The 21,702-nt window shown below is 37.3% G+C and overlaps 1 protein-coding gene across 1 annotated transcript in view; it reads right to left on the bottom strand.

The window, feature by feature from the left end:
* Positions 1-3,070, bottom strand: part of SEMA3E (semaphorin 3E) — a 146,734-nt gene extending 143,664 nt beyond the window's left edge. Inside the window, exon 1 of the mRNA XM_064443815.1 lies at positions 2,591-3,070. Coding sequence (XP_064299885.1) covers positions 2,591-2,705 — 115 coding nt within the window. The 5' untranslated portion in view covers positions 2,706-3,070. The remainder of the gene's footprint in view (positions 1-2,590) is intronic.
* Positions 3,071-21,702: the final 18,632 nt, after the last annotated feature.

Below are 21,702 nucleotides of genomic sequence, written 5' to 3'. Positions count from 1 at the left end.
AATAAGAATAACTAGTTAGTTGTAAATACTTATCCCATAACAAAATAACCTCATCATACTAGTCATAGAGGCTTTTAACTTACCAGTCAGCACTAGCCTATCTTGCAACGGCCTGAATGGAGATTAACCACCGTAGCATCCACCCATCCAAAGGGAGGCAGTGAGCAGGCATGCTTACTTTCATGTTTCAGGGTCTTTGCAGGGAAATTTGTAAGTGAATTTACAGCTACTGCACACAGAAAATTTGTACATATGGGCATCCTTTGTACCAACACAGCAACTCACAGGACAGGCAGGAGCAGCTCTGTAGAGAGGGTGCACAGTTGGCTGTTCGTAACTACCCTGTACCTGGCTGGTACCCACAGCAGCCTCTCTCTGGAGTCAAAGCAATTAAGATGAGGGACCCTCCTGCTGTTCCTGTTTGATTAGTGAATTCAGCAACAACATTTGCTCATTGTCTTCATGGTTGGTTGCTACATTCTTTTGGTTGGGAGAGTTGCAATAGCTGTTCCCAGGGTGCAGGCAGGTATGCCATTTCTAACCTTTGATTTGGGATCTGTGGTTGTGCACTCACTGACTGCACCACAGCCTGTAAAATCAGTCACATTTCATAAGTGTGAAAAATGCGACAGGGAATTGTACAAGGTGAAATATAAGATGGTGATGTGTGCGTTCATGGTGGAGAGTTTACTTGGGACAGATCTTTCTGCGTCATTGGATTTGAGTGAACTGATATCAGGCAGGGGAGCTTTGGCCCTCTGTGGGAAATGGATGTTTTAAAATCTCCTTGAAAATATCAGAGTTATGATGTGTTATGGCCAAATTACTGGCTCCCTGCTGAAAATGGAAGTAGTATGCAGTGAAATGTACACTGATTCCAACCAGCGGAAAAACAATTACTCCTACAAGTGAGCACAGAAGCAGTTAATAGTTGCAGCACCATAGTGGGGAGCTTGCCAAAACTGGCAGCTAAGCCAGAGTCCTGAAACAAAATAACAGTAGCTATATTTGTCTCATTTACTGTGGTTTCCTCATCTCCCTTACGCCATCACAAGCAAACAAATATCAATAATAATGATAGGCTTAGTAAGTACACCTAGAAATAAATCAGTGTTCAAATGCCCATTTTCAACAGTAAGAGGTGTGAAAGGATTATATAATCAGCATTTGTCACTCATTCCTATTGTACTCTGAAAAAGTGGTTTACATATTAAAAGGGGTCATATAATTTATTTCATTGAGAGCAATTAATTGTTTACTTACAAGACAGCTTTCCATGACAAATCTTTGTTTCTTTAAAATGTGTTTCATTGCCCTATAAAAGCAAACCCCATTTCTTATAGCTTCCTAGCAAGACATTCTGACCAATTATCCTATTCAGCTACTCCTTTCTTTATAATTGGTAATTTAGCTTACTATATAAAACACAATTAAACCCTGTTTAGACTAAAGCTGTCTACACATGGAGCTGTAGCTGATGCTAGTTCTTAAATCTTAGCCATACTTAAAATAGGTATTCTAACACACTTCACGCTGATGCAGCTTAGTTATCACTTTCATAACCACAGAAATGTTCTTGAGTAAATTAACATTTGTTCATTCCCAACTATGTCAGCAAAAAGGCATTTTCTTTTCATCTTTGCATAAGAGATAATATCAAAACATTACTGCATGGCCAATCATCAATTTATCCTGCACAGTTACATTTTTTCACTCCTACTGCAGTAACTGCCTGTCTTATATTTCTAAGTACATAATCTACAAATGTATGTACTGCTGCAGAGGACTGAAATGTCATGGTTGTGCACAGGTATTTTTATATATAAACAGGATTAAAACCAAATCATAAGGAAGAGTTTAAATCACATGCAATCAGGAACTGAAAAAGGAGGTACTCTGAAGGAGCTAAAGACGAATGGTTCAGGCTTCAGGTAAACTGAAACTTAAATAATTTAAAACAAACAAAAAAGTTGTAAGTACTCTACATACATATATCAGAAAAAATAACATTTTTTTTTTCTTCTTTGGGTAGCTCAGTTAAACTGCAAGCAGACTTACACTGGCAGTTAGTCATTTTAATTATAGTGTGATGACACTTGCTAGTTTAGAGAATGAATCATATGGTTGCACAGGAATTCAGTCTTTTTGCTTTAGCTATATTTGTAGAGAGATAGAATTCTAAAAGTGAAACAGACATTTAATTATTTAAGAGTTACTTGATGCATAAGAGTATATTTATTCAGCAATAATTTCAGGTTATCTTCTCCATTTCTTTCCCTCTTATTAGAGACCAGACATCCTTCATACAGCATGGAGGTTAAAACAGAATGACAAGCAAATCTAACACACTTTCAGGTAGAAGAATATTTCAGTAGCCTAAAATCATCACTGTAAGTGCTTTAAATCTTCCTGAATTCAGTAAGCTTAATTATGGATGGAGTTCAGTACAAGGAAACTATTCACAAGATTTCTGAACAGGAATATTTTACTCTTTAAAAGGACCATAATTTAACCCAAATGCAATACTTTCAGAGCAGTCAATGAACTTGCATTAGCGTAAAGTCTTTAAAAACCTGACACACTGACCTACCTTTATGTGACAGACGTAACCTTGGCTGCCTCGTATCTGTTGCATGACATCCAGTCGGTAACTCTAGTAACAAGCCATATAGTGCCAGGATTAAAAGGTCCTGGGCAGATGCCATCCTGCCCAAGATCAAATTCTTGCGTTCTTCACTTAACTGCTGCTGTTTGTTTGTTGTTTTGGTGGGGTTTTTGTAAGGCTCCAATTTTCACTTCTACTTTCCCAGTGCAGTTAGATTTCTCTCTTTGGTCAGTTTGTGGGGTATCTCTATGGGAAATTCAACGTTCATCAGAGAAGCACACAGCCTTAGCTAGCCATTTGACAAGCTGTGCAAATGTCATGTAAAAATATTCCCTCTCTAGGACAATTGTTTATAAAGTGCGAGGACATTCCAAGGCGTTACTCTGCAGTGTTGTGTCTTGAGCTCTCTTTAGTAACTCTGCCAGTGGATTCAGGAAGAAGCTGTATTTTCAGTCCCTCCTGCAAGGCAATTCATTCAGAGAGGGAGGGAGGGAGGGAAGAAAAAAAAAGCACCCTCCTCCTTGGTGCTCTTCAGAACTCAGCCCCTTGCTCTGACTTGCCAAACAGCTAGTTTTAATTCACCTTTCACCTTTGCTAATTAAAAACAAGAAGTGCCATTCCCTCCTGGAGTTGCAGGATCCACCCAGCGGGAAAGCCAGGCTGTCAGGCTGCTGTATTTACTGAGAAAGTTCAGGGAGGGTTGAGGCAATGTACAGTACTAGCTGCTTCTAGGAAGCATTTTAATCCACGTGCCGTGCACTGATTCCTCAATTGCTTCACGGTTTCGCGTTGTAAAGTGCCAGGAGAAGGGTCAGAATTCCTCCCATGCCTCCCTTCCAAAAAGTCATTTCAGCCTTTGTTCCCAGCTCAGTTTTAGATGAGGATTAACCCTTGAATTAACTATTTAACTACATTATCACTTAGAGTCATTAAACAGCATGCTACTAAGTGGATCAGAATAAAAAGATTCCGGTTGTATATCCTTTCTTACTTTAAAGGAAAAGGTTTAGCTTTCATGATCCTTTTTTTTTTTCAGTCTGATGTGGCTTCTTCCCGTTACATCTTATATGTCTGAAAGCCTGGAATCTTAGGTCATCTATACATGTCAGTAAAATTACTTATCTGACTAAATGCTTGTAGGATTGGGCAGTATTAAAAAAAAAAAAAAAAAAAAAAAAAAGGCCGAGCAGACAGCTGTGGTAACATGATAAACAGCATCAGATTTACAAGTGTCAGGCAGCTACCTCTTATGTTGCAACTAACAAATACCAGAAAAATTCATCTATTTTTTATGTTATTTGTGACTTAAAAATATACCCGTGTCAAGAACTGATTTTTTATAAATCAAGACTATAGATCTATGTCTGGAGTACATTAATTAAGGAATGAAGTTCTTTGTAATTAAGATCTCACGCATAGATTAATTTAGAATTTTGTGAGGGGCATTTTAGTCATTAACAATTGCAGTTCTTTTAATGGGGATGAAGCATTAAAGTCATGTTAAGTCTTTATACTTCTCATTGTTTTATACAGAAAAAGAATCACTAAGGAAGGAAAATGAAAACTAATATATGCATTTGACAATAATGCACTCAAACAAATTTGGTAGCCAACAAAAGATAATGATACCTGGAAAGAAAGATTTATTAAGAAATTTCTCTATGCCAGCAAACTGAAAAGAACCCAGTACAATAATATAGTGAAATGCTAATAACTGTAATAGCAGGATACATGGATGGGCGAAGACAGATCTGTTCAAGAACAAAAAATGTGAACTACTAGGACAAAAAATAAATGCAACTTTGGTGAAAAGACAGAAGCAAATCATGAGAGTGCCCAAGGACTCCTGGAGGCTGTATAATCAGGAGCGGGGAGGAGGTCATGTCTACCTGTTAGTTCTCCAACAGCAGGTCACGTACACATACCTGGGCTTGCTTTAAATCAGCTGGAAACTGTGCCAACAGCAGTTAAACCACAGGAGCAAGAGCTAAATCACACAGATATTTGCTCCATTTCTTGCACACCACTGCAGGTTGCACTGAATTTTATGCTGCTGTGCTGGCTGCCTGGCAATAGCTCAGCGTGTGTACTTGAGACATTGTCAGTGGAGAAGGCAATGTAGGCTCTGCCTCCAAGTGCTGACCTCAGCATGGGTGAGTTTATCATCTGCCTGGTGGGATTCCTATTACTGGCACCTTTCTGTAGTACTGAGGCACACAAACATTCTGTGTTTGGCCATTAAAATCAGCTGTAAATGTGCATGATCAGCTGTTCAGCCTGTTCAGCTTAGTGAAGACTCTCAGAAAATTTTTGTTTGTCTTTGGATGTGATTTGGTGAGTTCTTATTGAAATATTTGCATTTTTTCCTAAAAGACCATAAAATTCAATTAATAGAATTCTCAAGGACTTATTCTTTCTCAATGTAAGTCTGCAAAATGTAAACATTTCTGATTCTGAGATAGTACAAATGGATTTTTTCCTTTGAAGGAACCTGATATGGAAAACTTAACACTCCTTTTAATTTAATGTATGTATTTTCAAAAAGGACACAAAAATCCAAATGCGAGCTCACAGTATGGAAACTAAAACCATATTTAGTGAATAAAGCAAATATTAGTCCAAACCCCCAAATCTTGCCTTTCTCTAGAACTCCTCTCCAAGAGGTAGTAGGGTGTTATTAATTTTCCCAGGCTGCAGCTAAGATTGTAGAAACTCAACAGACTGAATAGTTAAACTTCAGGTATCCTGAGGTGGTATCAGAAAATTAGTGTATCAAGTTCAGAACAATTTCCCCAGCTTTAAAGTTCTGGTTTCATTTCCAGATGGGGAAAGAGAACTGGGGGGTGGAAGGGACAAGGAGGCTGCTGGAAACTATAGGTGTAAATTTGTATTTAGGTAAGACCTAGGGTGCAACAGGTCTATTCAAACAAGACATACATACAAATAAGGGCAATTCCCCACCAACATGAGCTTACATGCACTCACACGCATTTCTAACCCCACACATCCCCAGCCATTACACAGCTCCTTGGCTCCCTACAAATACAACGTGACCCAGGGCTGGAGCTCCAGTAGAGTCAGAAATACCTGAACAAGCTGATTTTCATATTTGTGCTCAAGGACAAAGCTTTTTTGTCTGAAATCTGATTCTCAAGCAGGGTGGGCCGTGCGGGTGCCTCAGGCTCCTTCCCCTGCCTGGTGAGGGAAGGGCCACAGAGCAAAGGCGCAGAAGCAGAAGCTGGAGCTGCTGCTCGATGTTAAGGCTTTGGCTGTCAGCAAGAGCTGCCGGCATGGGAAAGCTGGGGAAGGCTGCTGAGCATGGGGAAAGATGACTGCACTGGAAAAAGACCTAACAGAATAGAAGAGAAAGGGAAAATTCATGTATCAGTATTTGCAGGAGACCGATCTTTTTCCTAAGAGAAGTAAATGTTCTCACAGGGTGAATCCTCACTTTATTATTCTCAAATTGCTATATAAGGATTGCAAGCCTTACACCCTTAGACAACAAGTTTTGATGGAAAGGAAGTAGTGGAAAGGTGCACACAATTTCCAGTCAAGAGAAACCTGTGGCCTCAGGCAAGGCAGTCAAGCTCTTTGCCTCAGCATCTTTTCAATTAAATAGGCATACTGTCTTGCCTGGAGGGGGAGGTTTCTGAGAGACTTCTTCCTAAAGGATTTTAAACAGTAGATAGAAGGATGGCAACAAAGATGTTCAAATATTAGGATTCAGCCTTAGATGAGTACAAACACAGGTGCCCCATGACTATGGAGCCCGCATGTAGTACGGTGGTGGGTCTCTGAAGAGTAAACAAGGTGGGTTTGCTCCTTATTTTCTGTTAATAAGGCAAATACAACAGATCTTTGTTAAACCTGCTTTTGTTTCAGTACTAAACTATCCAGTTAAGTAAATGCTGACAGAGAAATAAAAAATCATGCCTGACAACCTGTAAGTAAAGAGTATTTGAAAATTCAAATGGAAACACTGCATTTAATCACTGGGGTAGAATCCCTATAATTATACTGTCCTAAAGAAGATGACAGGTTTTCTTAATAGAAAAGGAAAAAAATAAGGTTATTGTGTACATCTGCATTCTTTATGTACAGTAAAGAAGTCCATTAAAAGAACTACAATTTAATTGTGAATTACAAAATTGTTAATCAAACCATATTTTGATTTGCTGCAGCTGCTGCAGCTCCAGAGCAATTCTAATGAAGTCATTGAGCCTGTAAATCTAAACTTTCTAACAGAAAATACTTCTGACAAATTGTGAGAACTGGTTTAAGTTTAACTGATAGAGTGAAATGTAAACACAGGAGCACAATATAAATAAGTAGATCTGCAGCTACCAACACCAGTAACAAATTCTAATCATTATAACTATAAAGCAAAATGAAGTGTTTAGAAATTCTAAAGCTGGGGTGGTCCAATAATTACCATAACCGTAAAATAAAACCAGGTTTAAAAGTTATAAGACTGCCTCGTCCTTCTGACGATGATACACTGAACCATGGCAGGATTCTCTCTTTCTTTATCGGATTGTGCTTGCAGATCAAAGGAAGGTGTGCAACCCCAAGAGGAGCTCTGTGGCCTTCACTGAAGTTAATGATGCCTGTATCTGCATTAGTACTGTAACCTGTGGTAGCTGTACTGCACAGGTAATCATATCTTCATTTATTTAATAGTCAAAGCTTGAAAAGTCACTTAATGAACTTCTTTTACATTATTTAATCTGTAAAACTTTTTTATGTCACTACTTATCCACTGGGCATTGCAGTTCTTATTGACATGTCAGTTTTCAAGTTCTATCATACAGAAATCCTTACAACAGATGTAGGAGATTAAGGAAAGATCTAGATATCATGTAATTATTATCTCTGCCTTATCTCTGCCTTTGAGGTGGGAATTCATGTCTGCTCCATTCTCCATTACAAACTGGTAACTGGCTGTCTTGCGTCAGCAGTGCTGGAAGAAACGGCAACACAAAACTTGTCATCAGCACGGTGCTGGTACTGCAGCCTCATAACTCCCAGTCAGCCCACAAAAAATTCTGTGGAGACATTAAGTAAGAGCACAGACAAGACACAACAAGAACACGAAAAATCTGATCCAACAGGTGAGTAATCAATAATACCTTCTGGGATCTCTCAACGAAAGGAGCAGAACCACCACTTGGATGACCCCACTGAACCTAGGGAGCATATGCTAACTGATAGAAGAATGTTGCCAGATCCTGTTTGATACAAGGAAATAACAGGAAATAATAATAAAACTTTGTCCTCACATGGAAATTTCAGGTTGGAAACGGCCTTTGCCTTTGTCTGCAACAGTTGGATCCTAACACTGTGTGAAAGTATATGTGTTTATATGTAATGTCTCCAGGACAGGGAAGTGTTATTTCTCTTGTTTTATACACAGTACATTCTCTCTTTGATCCAAGATCAAATTTAGACAATATTAATTAAGCAAAAGTGTTTGACTGAACATGAGCCTGTACTTCAAGCTAGCCACAAAATTACATGGTAAATTAATGCTCTGGAGGAAAAAATGTATTGTTAATTAAATTACATTCCTCCTAATTCCAGAAAGACTGGGTTTTGACAGGTAAATATTGAAAGATATTGTCCTTGAAACATTATTATTTGCAGTAATGTTATTTCTATGACTAATTACAGGTGAATGTCAATACTACTTGGGACATAGATGGCATACCTTGGTTAACCTACAAAAAAAAAAACAAACAGGTGGAATAAATGTTTCTTTCTTCAAATGCAGACCTCTTGAGGGTTTTCTTTATAGGCTGCACTCATGAAATGGCGTATCAGCATATCTTATTCCTGAAATCAACTCCATGTGCCTGACTTACGATTAGTACATGGGTCACAGCAATCTGTACGGTTAGTTATGGATGAAAATTAAATTACTGATTTCTCTAGGGGAATGTATTTTTGATGATATTTTTGCTACTAAGTAATTGCTGAAGTCTCTCAAAAGAAAAAAAAAGAAACAGCTGTTTGCTGAAGATCAAGATGAAATATGGCATGTCATATTTTCCACTGATCACTAAGCAGAAAATAAAAATGTAATGGTCAGAAGTCTAATATTAAGTAATTACAGCTATCAGACATTTCCTATTAACTCAGAATGAGGAATATATTTTATTAAAAGTTAATGATGTCCCTTTTTACCCCAAATGAACAATGTGAATACTGTGTAGTTCTCCTTTTAAATGATTTTTCTTTCAGTTGATTGTTTCTTGATTCTTCACTACTTAAAAAAGAAACAAAACAACAAACAAAACACTAGTTGCATAAGAATGATATTTTATGCCCTAACGGTACCATTTAGTTGCCTCATTTCTTAGCTATTAATTTCTTTGTGGAAGAGTGACGTGGTTTGGCCATTGTCAGACAGCTGTAAATAAAACCTTATTTTCCTTGATCAGACACATGAAGATATATTTTCTACAGATTTTCTGTCTGAAGCCTACAGCCATCTTCTAATGCAATTATCATCTTCAAGGTGAAATGGAAAGCATTTGTAAAAAATAAACCATTTTGACCACAAATCAGTTGCAGGTTTTAAAGCTGCAAATGCATTTTGATGCAAAATATTTGAAAATCAGTTCCAGTTTTATTGCCCACTAATGGATTCCACATTCCTACTTGAACAAGGTGATGACATCATCAGTCTGGACATAAGTCCTGGGCTACACATTGTATTTTTACTTACACCTATTAGTGGAAGACATACACCATGACAGATCCCAAAAGCAGAGAGCAAGAACTGCTCTATTCTGTGATTTGAATCAGTGGGGTGTAATCTGATTTCAAGAATGAATTAAATTTCTTGTGACAGCAATGTGGGTCCAAAACCTGAAGAAAAGGTGAAGGAAATCTAAAGACACACTTTCAGGCATTTAATATGGAGCATGCTTTGAAGCGAGCTGTCTGTATTCAACTGCCACACAGAAAGAAGCTTAGTTGATATGTTTCTGTGTCACAATGGTTAAAACACGAATTCTCTCCTCAGTTTAAAGATGCTCATAGGTATATATCCTACTTTGTATCCCTTTGTGGTCATCAGGCAGCTAACATTTAGGTACTGCAATGCTGAGTACTGAAGCGCACAAATCACCAGTATTTTGCACCAATTCCTGGTGGGCAGTAGCTGATCCCACTGTAGCCATGGGCAGCTTTGGGAAGCGCAGGAGAGCTCTAACCTTTCGAATTCTGTACAAAACATTTCAAAGGAATAAGGAGCCCAGTGAGGTGGGATCTGAACAATCTATTTCTTTTAAGGTCTTTAGAATTCCCAACATTAACCAGATTATCACTTTCAAAGGGAAAAAAAAATTCCATTGCTACGTTTCTAACTGCTTTACCACACACGCACACACATAGGCACACATAGCCAATATCTCTATGTAAGAGACCTTCTTGCCTGATTGACTTACTGCTCTTTGCTCTGTGGTAGTTGAAACAAAAAGATCTGGCTTTGCACTCGGAACTTGGGTGTTCCTTACACCATAAACACTTCCTTTTGTCGTCTGCTTTATTATTATCATGAAGAAAGTAATTATCATTGGATTTCACTTTTCACATCTGTCTAGACAGATATTTATTTGAACCACCAGCAGTTAAAGAAAAAAAAAAAAAAGGGAAAAAACCCTCACAAACCAAACCAGCGGCTTTAATACATTTTCTTTACTGAAGAGCCAACAACATCAGCTTTTAAGAAGTCTCTGGACAGGATATCAAACATCATTAAGTTAATCCTTTAAATTACAACCTTGAGGAAATCTGAGAGGAGTGTCAGTCTATTTTACATTTTATCTCAGGGAAGTCTGTTGTCTGCCTGTTAAGATCCTTTATGACATTGTTAAGGGTGGACAAATATTACCCTCATCTGCTAAGATGCTGCCATCTTCATAGTCATTTGACATTGTTCGAGTAACAAAATCAATGGTTACAGTCATTAGAATAACTACTCAGAAATCCAGCTCTACAGCTGTGTAGCAAAAGTGCAGTAGTATTGCCAGATTGAGAAAAACATCAAAAGTCAAATCCTAAGGCTGAGTCGGTTGATACAGAAATTTCATATACACAGATTTCCCCAATTCAAAAGAACAGCAATGAGATAGAAGCTTAAACAGGAGGCAATCAATTGTATGTATGAATGTGGAAAGCTGACCTCAGGCAAGGAAGATTAACCATAGCTGAGCTGAATTCAAAGTGAGAGGCTGGAGCTATGAAACACGGTATCAAGAAAAATCAAGGAAAGAGTCACGGCAGCAGGATGAATTAGGCAGCGGACTGACTGGCTTGGGATGTGGTTAAAGACATGTTATTTGTGTCATTTTTAACGAGGCTACCCTGCCCTGCTGGGGGTGTGTACCGGATGATGTATCAGTTGTTTTCCATCCCTAAATTCTATGATCTTATAAATGTTGTGGCCCAGGACCATGTCTATTTTGAATTAACAAACCCACTTTGTATGCAATGGGCAAGGCAAGGATTAGAGAGCTGATTATTTAGACCGGTACAAGACTATTTATATAGGGACTTTGTATACTTGGTCAGGGCACAGTGAAAACCACACTTCTCTGGTTAATCTCTCTGTAGGGATTCTCTGAATCATAATTTGTTTTTATATAAGTGACCATCTTCCTCCAACACCAAAGGAGGCCATGACCCAAAACAGAAAGTCACCATAGACTGTAGTTTAGTCTGCTATGACTTCCCTGCTCTAACACAAAGCACATGTGTATTCCCTAAAATAGAAAAGTTAAAGTAGGCAAAGCCAGAGGAACATACAAATTATGGCTGCCTGGGGGAAGCCCTGATTTACAATACTGCAAGTTATAGAGTCTGGTGTTGCTGTGCTCATTGATGCTCAGCATAATTACCATAGCAGTTACTATGATAAAGTTTTAAAAATAACAATAATTAAAATATTAGGTAGCTGTTAAACATTTGGAATACGAAAGTGGTCTGTAAAATACAGAACCCTCTCATTTGGTTCCTGTGTATCACTTCTGCAGTCTGTGTAGCTCTTATTCCTTCAGTTATATTTTCCTAAGGTTTCAGAGCCAAATGATTGCATCATCAAAAAGGTTAGAAACAGGATGGCCTCATTTTCTAGTTGTGCAAAATGACTTGATTCAATTTCTATTAATAGGGACAGCTAGGAACACCAAATATCCTGCAATTATAACTCTATTGGTGAGAAATGTGAACATGCTAAAAACATTAATTCAAAAAAATCCTATTTTAGGCATTAAATTCACCAAGCTGAATTTTTGGGGTTGTATCAAGTTAGTCACAGTACTATTTGTGAGAACTGACAACACAATAAATAAAATACACTTCGTCAGTTCCAGTAATACAAGGCAATATTTCAGACTACAAACAGTCCCGCTGATTTCAACAGTGGGATTCATGTGCTTTAAGTTAAGCACATGGTGAAGCGATTTGCTGAGTCAGGGTTCAAAGTCCTGAATATTTTAGTAATAGAAAAATAGGAAATAAAACAAAAAAAAATTTCTTCCAAGTAACAATATTAGAGAAAGACAAACTGTTGCTTAATTTTAGACTTGTTTTTCCCATTTCAGAAATTCCCCCCAAACAGATTATAATTTCTGTGAAACTGATTTCAGAGAGAGATCACATCTTTTGCATCTGTACTGTGTAAAAAATCAGTTCTGAGGTGGTGGAAAACTGATGTTTTATGGGACAAGTTGGGCAGAGATGTTTCCAGAGAAATGAGGGCAGGCAAAGGGGGCCACGGGTGGAAATGGGATGGGAAGGTACTTCTCCAATGCTACGACAATTGGGGAATGCTTTGTGGCTACAAGAGTGGCACAAACTGACCTGTGTCCTCACTGCTTAGGGTAAATGCACTATAATGCAGATGGGCCGCATCCACTTAAATAATGCGTGGACCAAAGTTTTCCCTGTGATCCTGAGTTCCTGAGATGCGATTATCACCCTGTGTGTTTTATTAGTTTCAAACTGTCTAACGATACCTTGGGGGTTGTGTTGCACTTCACTAGTTTGGCATTTTTATGAAACAAATTTAAGGTTCTGTGATTGCATGCCATCGGGTGAGTTACGAAGGCTTGTGAGCTTTTCTGAGGATGCAAATCCTACAGAGATAGTGTTGAGGGACTGTGAAGGACAGAGATTGGTGCAGCCTTTTTGTGCCTCCTGCCAAGAGGTACCCCTGCAGTGAACCGCCTCCTTGCCTGGAGAGACCTGGCTGGAACAGTCCGAAAAAGTCAGGGAGCAAATGAAATATTAATTAGTCCTGAGTTGGCTCGATGAAAAGGGACTGAGATGGACTCCAAGAGATTTTAGAGAGGCGGGTGAGGGCAGGGACCTTTCTCTTTGTTCTCCTTTTTCATCTGTGGAAGAGGAGCCTTTGCCTCCTCCCCATACATGCCTTCCCTGCTGTAGCAGCCTTCCGCTGCACTCAGTGCTCGCGGCGCAGAGTAAAAACTCCCTTTTTCCTTGCCACTGACACCTCTCCTATACATCTTTGCTTGTATCTTACGCTGAGCTGCTTCTACACGGAATGAGGTTGGATTGTCAATTGCCTCTTGCAGGACACACTTGTAGCCAATTGCCTATACCTGTTTATGCTGTGCAAGCTTTTAACAGCCAGATACTATTTTGTGAGAAGAAGTTCTAATCAGAGCCTATCAGTCATTTCACTTTGCTGGAAATAAATATTGTTCAGGAGGCTAGGTTAGTCACTTCTGTCATTGCACAGCTCTAGCTATTCTTCAGTTTCTCTGTACCACTTACAAAGTTTCTTGAATATGTCTTATTCAATGTTCTTTCCTGCCCTTTTCTCACTGTGTCAATGGAAGCAAAACAACCTATTTGTAATTGCAGTTACTGCTTTCCTCTTTGAAATGTTTGGGACTTCATTTGGTCCCCTTATTTCATACTTAGTGCCATAATCAACTATCACCATAGGCCATTACCGGTCTGAAGGTCAAAGGATGCTTGAGTTTGAGAAGATTCATCTGAAGCCTACATTAAAGTGATTGTTATTAATCCAAAGAAAAGTGTCATAAATTATTTGTTATTGAAGAAAAGGAAGAAAACAGTACAACCTGCAGAACTTCTACCCTGTTTTGACTGCATTAATACTTTACCTGGGAAGAAACAAGACAATAGACTAAGGGTGCATCTGTTTGCATGAACATTTTTGCTCTGATCGGGACTATGGAGTGAATTTTCTGATTCACATGCCACGCCTTGGTTCGCATTGCAGAGCAGTGGGAGAAGAGGCAAACTGGATTCCTTTCTGATGAAACTAAACTGCAAGATACATTCCAGGATTGCACCCAACATGCTCCTACTGTTACTGGGCACCAGTCCAGGGAATCAGACTAGAACTAATCCAAAATTAAACTGCTGGTGCTCATATAGCATAGATGTCAGGTTTTGTTAATGGTATACGAACTGATCAAAACGACTGTTGTCTCCTGGCTGCTGACAAATTCACATTGAATTGATTGAATAATTTCAGATACAATTACTTTACACGGAAATAGCAAGGAAGTGATTAGGCTTATAAAACTGTTAAAACAAGAGTGTGCATCTTACCTATGTTTATCCAATAGACCAGTAATTAGATGTCAAGATGTGAGAGATCCAGTTTTAAGATATGTCACAATTCAAGTTAAATCCGTTAATCTAAAGTCCTTTTTTTTTCTTTTTTGAATGAGGCAGTGCATAAAGTTAACCCGTGGTCCAGTATTTTTGTATGCCCACCTCAACCAAGAGGGTTCTCTGACATAGATCTACTTGGACCATTCATCTGAGGTTTATTATATATGTAATCCTTCATTCAGCAGAAACACTTTTTTTTTTTTAGAAAGAGAAAAATAATTTCACATTCTATTCAACTTGAAACCTCCTTTTCACTGTTAAAGTACTGAAATACAATTATTCACATAGCACTATTCACAGGACCTCAGCAGATCTGGCACTCAGTTCCCATGTTCGGATCATCAGACTAAAACAGCAGAATGGAAGCCTGTCTGAGAAAGATTACTATTACTTGTCACTTTTATGGAAATGTGCCATTTTCTTCTAAAAAAGGGGTGTGCTTGATCAAGAAAGCCTGCCAACTAAAAGTATATATTTATAAGTACATAAATCTTGATCAGCCATAGCTGGGAGCTTATTTCTCTGTGGGCTGAACATCCAACAGATGACCAATTGACTTAACTGTTTAAATAGCTGTAAGATGGGAGGAATTATTTTGTACTGAAGGTCATATTTTATTTATTTCAGTTCAAGGGGCAGTAATTTTCCACAGCTAATATCCTGTTTTTAAAATATCTTTAAATTATCTCCCTAAAAATAAAATCGTATACTCACACATGTCTTTCACTGGCACTTAACTTTTGGAAAGACTTAATTCTAAGCCTGTGTCATTGAACTACTTCTTTCCACAGATATTCTCAGGAATTTGTTTTATGATAAAGATTTCTTTAAATATTTTCCTCCAGATTTTAATGTTCTCAGCATCTTATGATTTTTCTCTTATAATTTCTATAGAAAACCCACAACCTGGACCCCGAAAACCTATGATCTGGGAAATATATTAACCAACTATGTTTTCTGCATTTGGTGATTCTAGACTTTCACTGAAAAATTATTCACCAGCATCACATTTCTCAGACATTTTTGTAGGAAATTAATGCTTCTAAAGAGTGCTGTCTGTTTGAAAGAAACAAGAAATACAACAGAATTCCCCAGAAATTAATCTACATTCCTGTAGACAAAGGAGGGAAAGAGAGAGCCTTGGTACCAAAAACTTTGCAAGGTATATGTCAAAGAGGAGCCAATGCAAAAAGATAAAGATAGATGCGTAGTGAAATTAAGAAATGTCACTTCAGGTAACTGTGTTTTTAGGATAGGATGCGAGTAAAGTGAAGGCAAATCTACAAGAGGAGTTTTCAAAGGAGATAGAAAGAACATAGAAACTGCCATAGCAGGAAGGTCCCAATGACTATGGCTATGGAAAGCATGGGCACAAATGGTTCATATCTACGGACCACTTCAACTTTACCTCCGCAGCCACAGCAGTGGGAGAAGCCATCAAAAAGGAGTTGCTTTGTCAGCTTTGGGCCTAAGTATCTTCATTTCACTTTAGAAGCAACACCACACAAAGACACAGTGTACTTTTTGGTGCTCATGTGTACCTCAGTACTGATGATGGAGAAAACACACCATCAGTCGTGTTCATAAGAACCACATGATTTTATAAAATCAAATCTATCATTGTGCTTTTTTGCTGAGGCTACCAGGAGATGTCACATGTCATTTTAGTGTATTAAACCTAGCTGAAAATGGGACTTAGCCCAAATATTTCACACTGACCACTGGATAATAAAACTAGAAATTAGCCTGTTGTAGCCGCTAATGTTCCGGACTGGATTTGGCTTGGAACAAATCCCGAAAATGCTTGGTACTCTGCAAGTTGTGAATTCAAATCAGGAATTTTATTCTGTAGACTGTATTAATTTTGGAACTGTATTCTTCATAAATTTGTAATTTCACTCTGTGTTGGTTAGAACATAGAGAACACAAAGCAGGAAGACTAAAAAATAATAGTCCATAACAGTTTTGAGAGCTGGTTTTAATTTGGATCTTCTCCTTAACCCAGGCTGCCCTTCACCCCTGTGGAGTTTCTGCAGCTCTCCAGACTTAATTGACCCTTTGGTAGCAAAAATCTCATTTCAATTTCCTGGTCTTTAGTCTACTGTAAAGGTTCATAGCAGCATTTGTGATGCTGCATTGACCAAAATGCCTGAAAATGCAACCCTTTTTCAGGTTGAAATTCCTCACTTGTTGCCACCTTATAAATAATATACAACGTTTGTGTCTGAGCTCCTTCTATTAAAGATAATATTTTTATTAACACCAAATAGTGAAATATGATTCCAACCCTCAGTTAATATTTGGATTAAATTACCTCAAAATAGAAACATAATAAAAAAAATGTGAAGTGATTGGACTAATTAAGAATTATTTCCTTTTATTGCAGATAGCTTGCTTTTAGGCATGCATTTCAGTCTCCTTCAGACCTCCTGCACCATTTTCTTCCCTTTCTATAAAGTTCCTTCATATGGACAATTTCTACAGTTAAATAATCATCAAATTAAAAGAAAAAAATGAAAGGGATTTTATTTGTTAAGTTTGTTTCTGTTTTGGAGAACAGGCTTATTATTTTGTATCTTTTTTGTGGTGATAGTGAGATATTGGTACCATGTTTCCTCCTGCCAAAATCTGACTGGCAGTAAAAGCTGGGTTTAAATTTTGTAAGGGCCGCTACAAAAACACTGCCTCCATCCAGAAACCAGGGAAAATTATACAAACACTTCTGCTGGTCAATGAACTAATTTTCTAACTCAACAAAAAATGATTTAACAAACCTTGTTTAATAACCAAAATTTTCATCAAATGAAGAAAAGAGCACACCTAAATGATAGATAAACAGAACAACATCAACATAATTCCTAGAGGATAAGTGTAACTGCTTAGCAGTCTATTTCTCCTGGGATGCAACTCTAAAATAGCTGCCTCTTAAAGATAATACATACAAAACCAGGTATGTCTTAGATCTCTCTGTCCTCTTCATTTTTTTACCACTTTCTTCCACCCAGTAATTAGACATTTCTTTCTCCTGTGACTTCCTCTCCACCCTGGAGTTCTTGGGATGTAACTAATGTCTTAGTCACAAAGCTTAAATACACCTTGCATGAACACTAAGCACAGCGTTCTTTTCACCTTAATATTAGTCAAATACTAGTGTTAAGTCTCAGAAACCTATTTTAGGCTATACTGCAGGTGCACCTCTTTATTGGCTGTAGAGGATGTTTAGATGTCTCTGCTCTATAGCACAGTTAAGATGTCTATACATATTTAAACAGCTAAATTTAGCTGAGCTAAGATCTACCTGAATTGCACAGGTTTATCAAGAATGCAGTCAGTCTCCCCAAAACACTGACAATATATGTTGCATTTTTCAACAGAAAATGTGATTCCTAATTACAAGCCTGTTTCTTCTAATTGACAGCCATTACATAGCACCATGAATCATGCACATCTTTTTTCTTGTTTCATCAGCTGGTTATAAAAGTTAGTTTCAAGGTCCAGAAAAATGGAATTTACTTGAATAACAGCTAGCCACCTGCTTCCCTTCACAATTGCTGAAGTGAATATGCAGCTTTTTTCTGCTTTCTAAACCATGACTGCTTTATTGGGAGCCTAAAGAACAACTGCAGGAATGCCAAATGAAAGATGCTGAACAGCAACACTGCATTTCTTTCCGAAGAGTTAATTCAGCAAATAAAAACACAGCTTTAGCATTCAGGAGGTCCAGATTCAATTCCTGACTCTGCTTTTGTGATATTTGTTCAGGTCACTTCATTTCTTCATGTCTAAGATTCCCTATAAAAAACCAGAGATATTACTTTCCATGTCAAAAGTATACAGCAAAGGTATTTCTTTGAATACTTATAGAGTCTAAAGATATCAAGTCTGGAATACAAATACCTTTTGGATGGACAATCATCTTATAAAAGTGTACACATTTTTAACATCAAAATCCTTTACACATCATACTGTGTAAGACTGATTCTTATTTATATATTCCTTACTTAGGCAGCCACAACAGAAACAAGTTGAATTTTAAATCAGCTGTGTTCTTTCAGATTCAAAAGCTAAAATAATCTGCTTTCCCAGAAGCTCAAAGCCCTTTAGAAAGCTGCACAAACCTAAACATTTAAAAAGTTTTCCTAGAAGTCTTATGCAAAACTTGTGGAAATTAAACAACTTGGGTTTGAGAAACATCATTTGTCATGTAAGGGAGGCAGATGTTATTCATTATCAAAGTAGAGATCACGCTCATACTGCACAAAAGCATAGAAAGTGTGGTAGCGCTGTAAGTGGACCATAAAATTACAATGTGTTATTTTTGCTAGAGGTGGTAAAACTAACATCGTATTCAGTAAGAAGGAACGCCGGTTTTCCTTTAAAAGAAAATGTTACAGGAGAAATCTCTATAGAACTACATGTCAGTCCTGTTCAACTGAAGGACTTTTTCTTTCACATTGATTTCTGCTTTTATAATGGTACAAAACTGATGAAGGTTGCACTAGAATGGAGTGACAAATTGTGGCACAGTCCAACAAGTCAATGTGATGTGGTTCTGCTTCACTGGCTTCCTATGAGAATCTGAATGACCTGAAGAGGTCATTTTTTTCTCCTTTCTTCCTCTGTTTTTTCAACTGTTTGACAGAATATTTTTTATGATACACCTGAGTGTAGGCTAGTACTATAGGCCCCAACCTCAAATGCCAACATATAAGCAGACAGAAGCTATTTTTAATTATTTTCTGTTGCAATTATCTCCAGAACACCCAAGATATCAAACCTATTGAAATAAAATTGTGCTACTTCTTCTTCTCCCAGCATCTGTTATAAACCAAGGAAGATACATTTCTGAGACAAACCTGTACTCCTTTACACTTGCAGTCCTTTACACATCATGTGATAAATTTGTCTTTGACATTTTTTAATTAAATTTTGACCCTTAGTGCAAGGATGCTCCAGTGTTTAAAATTCTGTAGGTATACCAGAATAATAATTGTAATAATAATACACTTAACACAGCACAGAACTTGTGTGGGCTTTTTTTATTAATTTCTATAGAAAACCAAAACATTTTCTGGTAAATACAGAGGAAAAAAAATGAAAGTAGCTAAATACTAAAGTCTAATTAATACAACTTTTTACTGCTGACATTGCTTTTGATTTGTCACAGAATTCACTTTCCAAAATTGGAAACTCTCAGTCTTTAGCTAAGAGTTACTCATATTTGCAATAAATTATATCACCATATGTTTTAATTTTTCTTAATGATTCCCTCATATTGCTATTTACTTTTTTCTACAAGACAGCTTCATTCAAAGCCAATCTTCAGTATTTAACACTGAAGATTCAAATCTAAAATTATCACATGAGAAGTTATAAACCAGATGAGTAGATTCATTAGCATCTTTAATATTGCACACATTTTTTAACATTGCTTACAAAGGTCTTTAGTCATGCAATCACTTGTGTCTGGGCTTTACACAAGTCTTTTAGCTGCAGACTCCATGGAATAGTAACTCTGCTTGTTGTTAGATAGATAGGTAAAAAACTAATGATAAATATAAATTTTTTTTTTCATTTTAAAAAATCTGATTTTATAAAATTTCTGTTCAACTTTAGTTAGACATTGATAGTAATTGGAAAGCATTTAAACACTGAGGAGACAGAATACACTCCCATCGCCCAACAATCCCATCAAATTTTACAGACTTGCAGATGAAATTTCAGTTTCAAAGGCCCTATTTGTAATTTTAAAAGAAGTAAAAAGTTTTTTTCACAATCTATTTTTCCCTCTGCAGATGTGAAAACTACTTTTTCCAGGTTACATATATAGACCATGGTGCTTTTCAATTATATTTTAAAATAAGAAGAAAAATAATAAACAAATAGAAAAGGATGCATCTCAAGTAACATCATATTTAAAATTTTCTTAAGATAGATCATATATGTTTTTGTACAGGAAACTGCAACAAGGAAAAGACCTTTTATATAAAGAGATTAATCAACCACTTGGGGACTAATTTTTCCAAATTATCTTGTGCTGGGCTTTTTTCTATGGACAGCCACCCTCCTGCCAGACCCATTGGCTGACTTGGGAGGGCTTTTGAGACCCCCTTTGCCGTGGAGGTAGTGTGATATCACAGTGCCTTGTGGAGCTCCAGCGAGCAAGAACTCCACCTGGCAAACTTGCTGTCGCCTTTTCACTCACTCTGTAATGCACAGCTGGAAGTGTGGCAAACGTGGTTCAGTAATAGTGCTGTACATTTTCTTTTCTTATAGTGTGCCAGAGAAGATACCCTTCTACCTTGGAACAAAATATGACGTTAATGAGAGGAAAAGTCTGAAAAACAAACTATGAAAACAGTTCAAAAATTGATTTTTCTTGGTTATGGACCAGTGTTGCTTACAGTAAAAAAAAAATATATATATAGCTTTCTTTTATTTCTGATAATTTCCATACTTAGAAAGTTGAAAATGCAAGTTTCCAAGCAGGCAGAAAATTTCCACATGGTCAGTCAAGATTTCTCAACTTTCATGTTGAAGATCCTTAAAAGCAGGATGCTTAGTTTCATTTCTATCTTTCTGGACTATGTCTTTTAGCCTAGATGGACTCCAGATTTTTGGTCTACATGTGTTAATTCTTGACAATTATGTGAAGTTAGAGTCCAATATTTTATTAGGCGAATGGAATAAATTTTTAAAAATATATTTAGAGTTATATGGAATATTTTATCCTTGTTTTTTTTATAAATGGCACAGTGCTATTTATTCAGTGACATAATAGTTTCTGTTTCTCAATTCTGCTTCATCAGTGTCATTTAATATCACTTTGATGGTTTCTTTGCTTTTTATCCTGTATAAAATACTAACAGCAATATCCTGCTGCCTTCCGTCTCTCTGCTTGGGTTGGCAATTTAATCAACAAGATAAAAGAAGGATGGTTTCATGTAGTTCTTGCCAACAGAGAGGGTGTGTCCTCTGAAATAGGGATTCCTCCCCCAAACCTTCTCAACAAGCCCCCCCAGATACTTTACAAAATTGATAAACAGGTGAGGAAGGGCAGCACGAGGAAGCACGTGTGTTTGCAGCTGTAACTGCTCGGCATTTAGAGACAGTGGAGTCTTGATTTGTCAAGATATTTCTCCCCACCTTAGTCAATAAACATTTATTGACTTCGAAGCAGTAGCCCAACCCAACAGTCTAATTTCTTTGCATAGGCATTATAGGTGCGCAGAAGAAAAAATAGTTTGTGCAGAGTTAGCACAGTGAATAGTATAGTGGATGAAACTGGTGAGTAATAGGACCTGTATTACAATGACACTTGTTATACTTTTAGAAAATAAAAATTCAGTTTTTAAATTATTCATTGTGAAATAAAATATGTTCAGAGTATGGCTGGGTTGCTTGGGTCTTCAGGA

Source organism: Phalacrocorax carbo, chromosome 1, assembly GCF_963921805.1.
Source record: "Phalacrocorax carbo chromosome 1, bPhaCar2.1, whole genome shotgun sequence".
Taxonomy (NCBI): domain Eukaryota; kingdom Metazoa; phylum Chordata; class Aves; order Suliformes; family Phalacrocoracidae; genus Phalacrocorax; species Phalacrocorax carbo.
The sequence above is the reverse complement of the archived record's forward strand: the minus strand, read 5'-3'. Positions and strand labels throughout refer to the sequence as shown.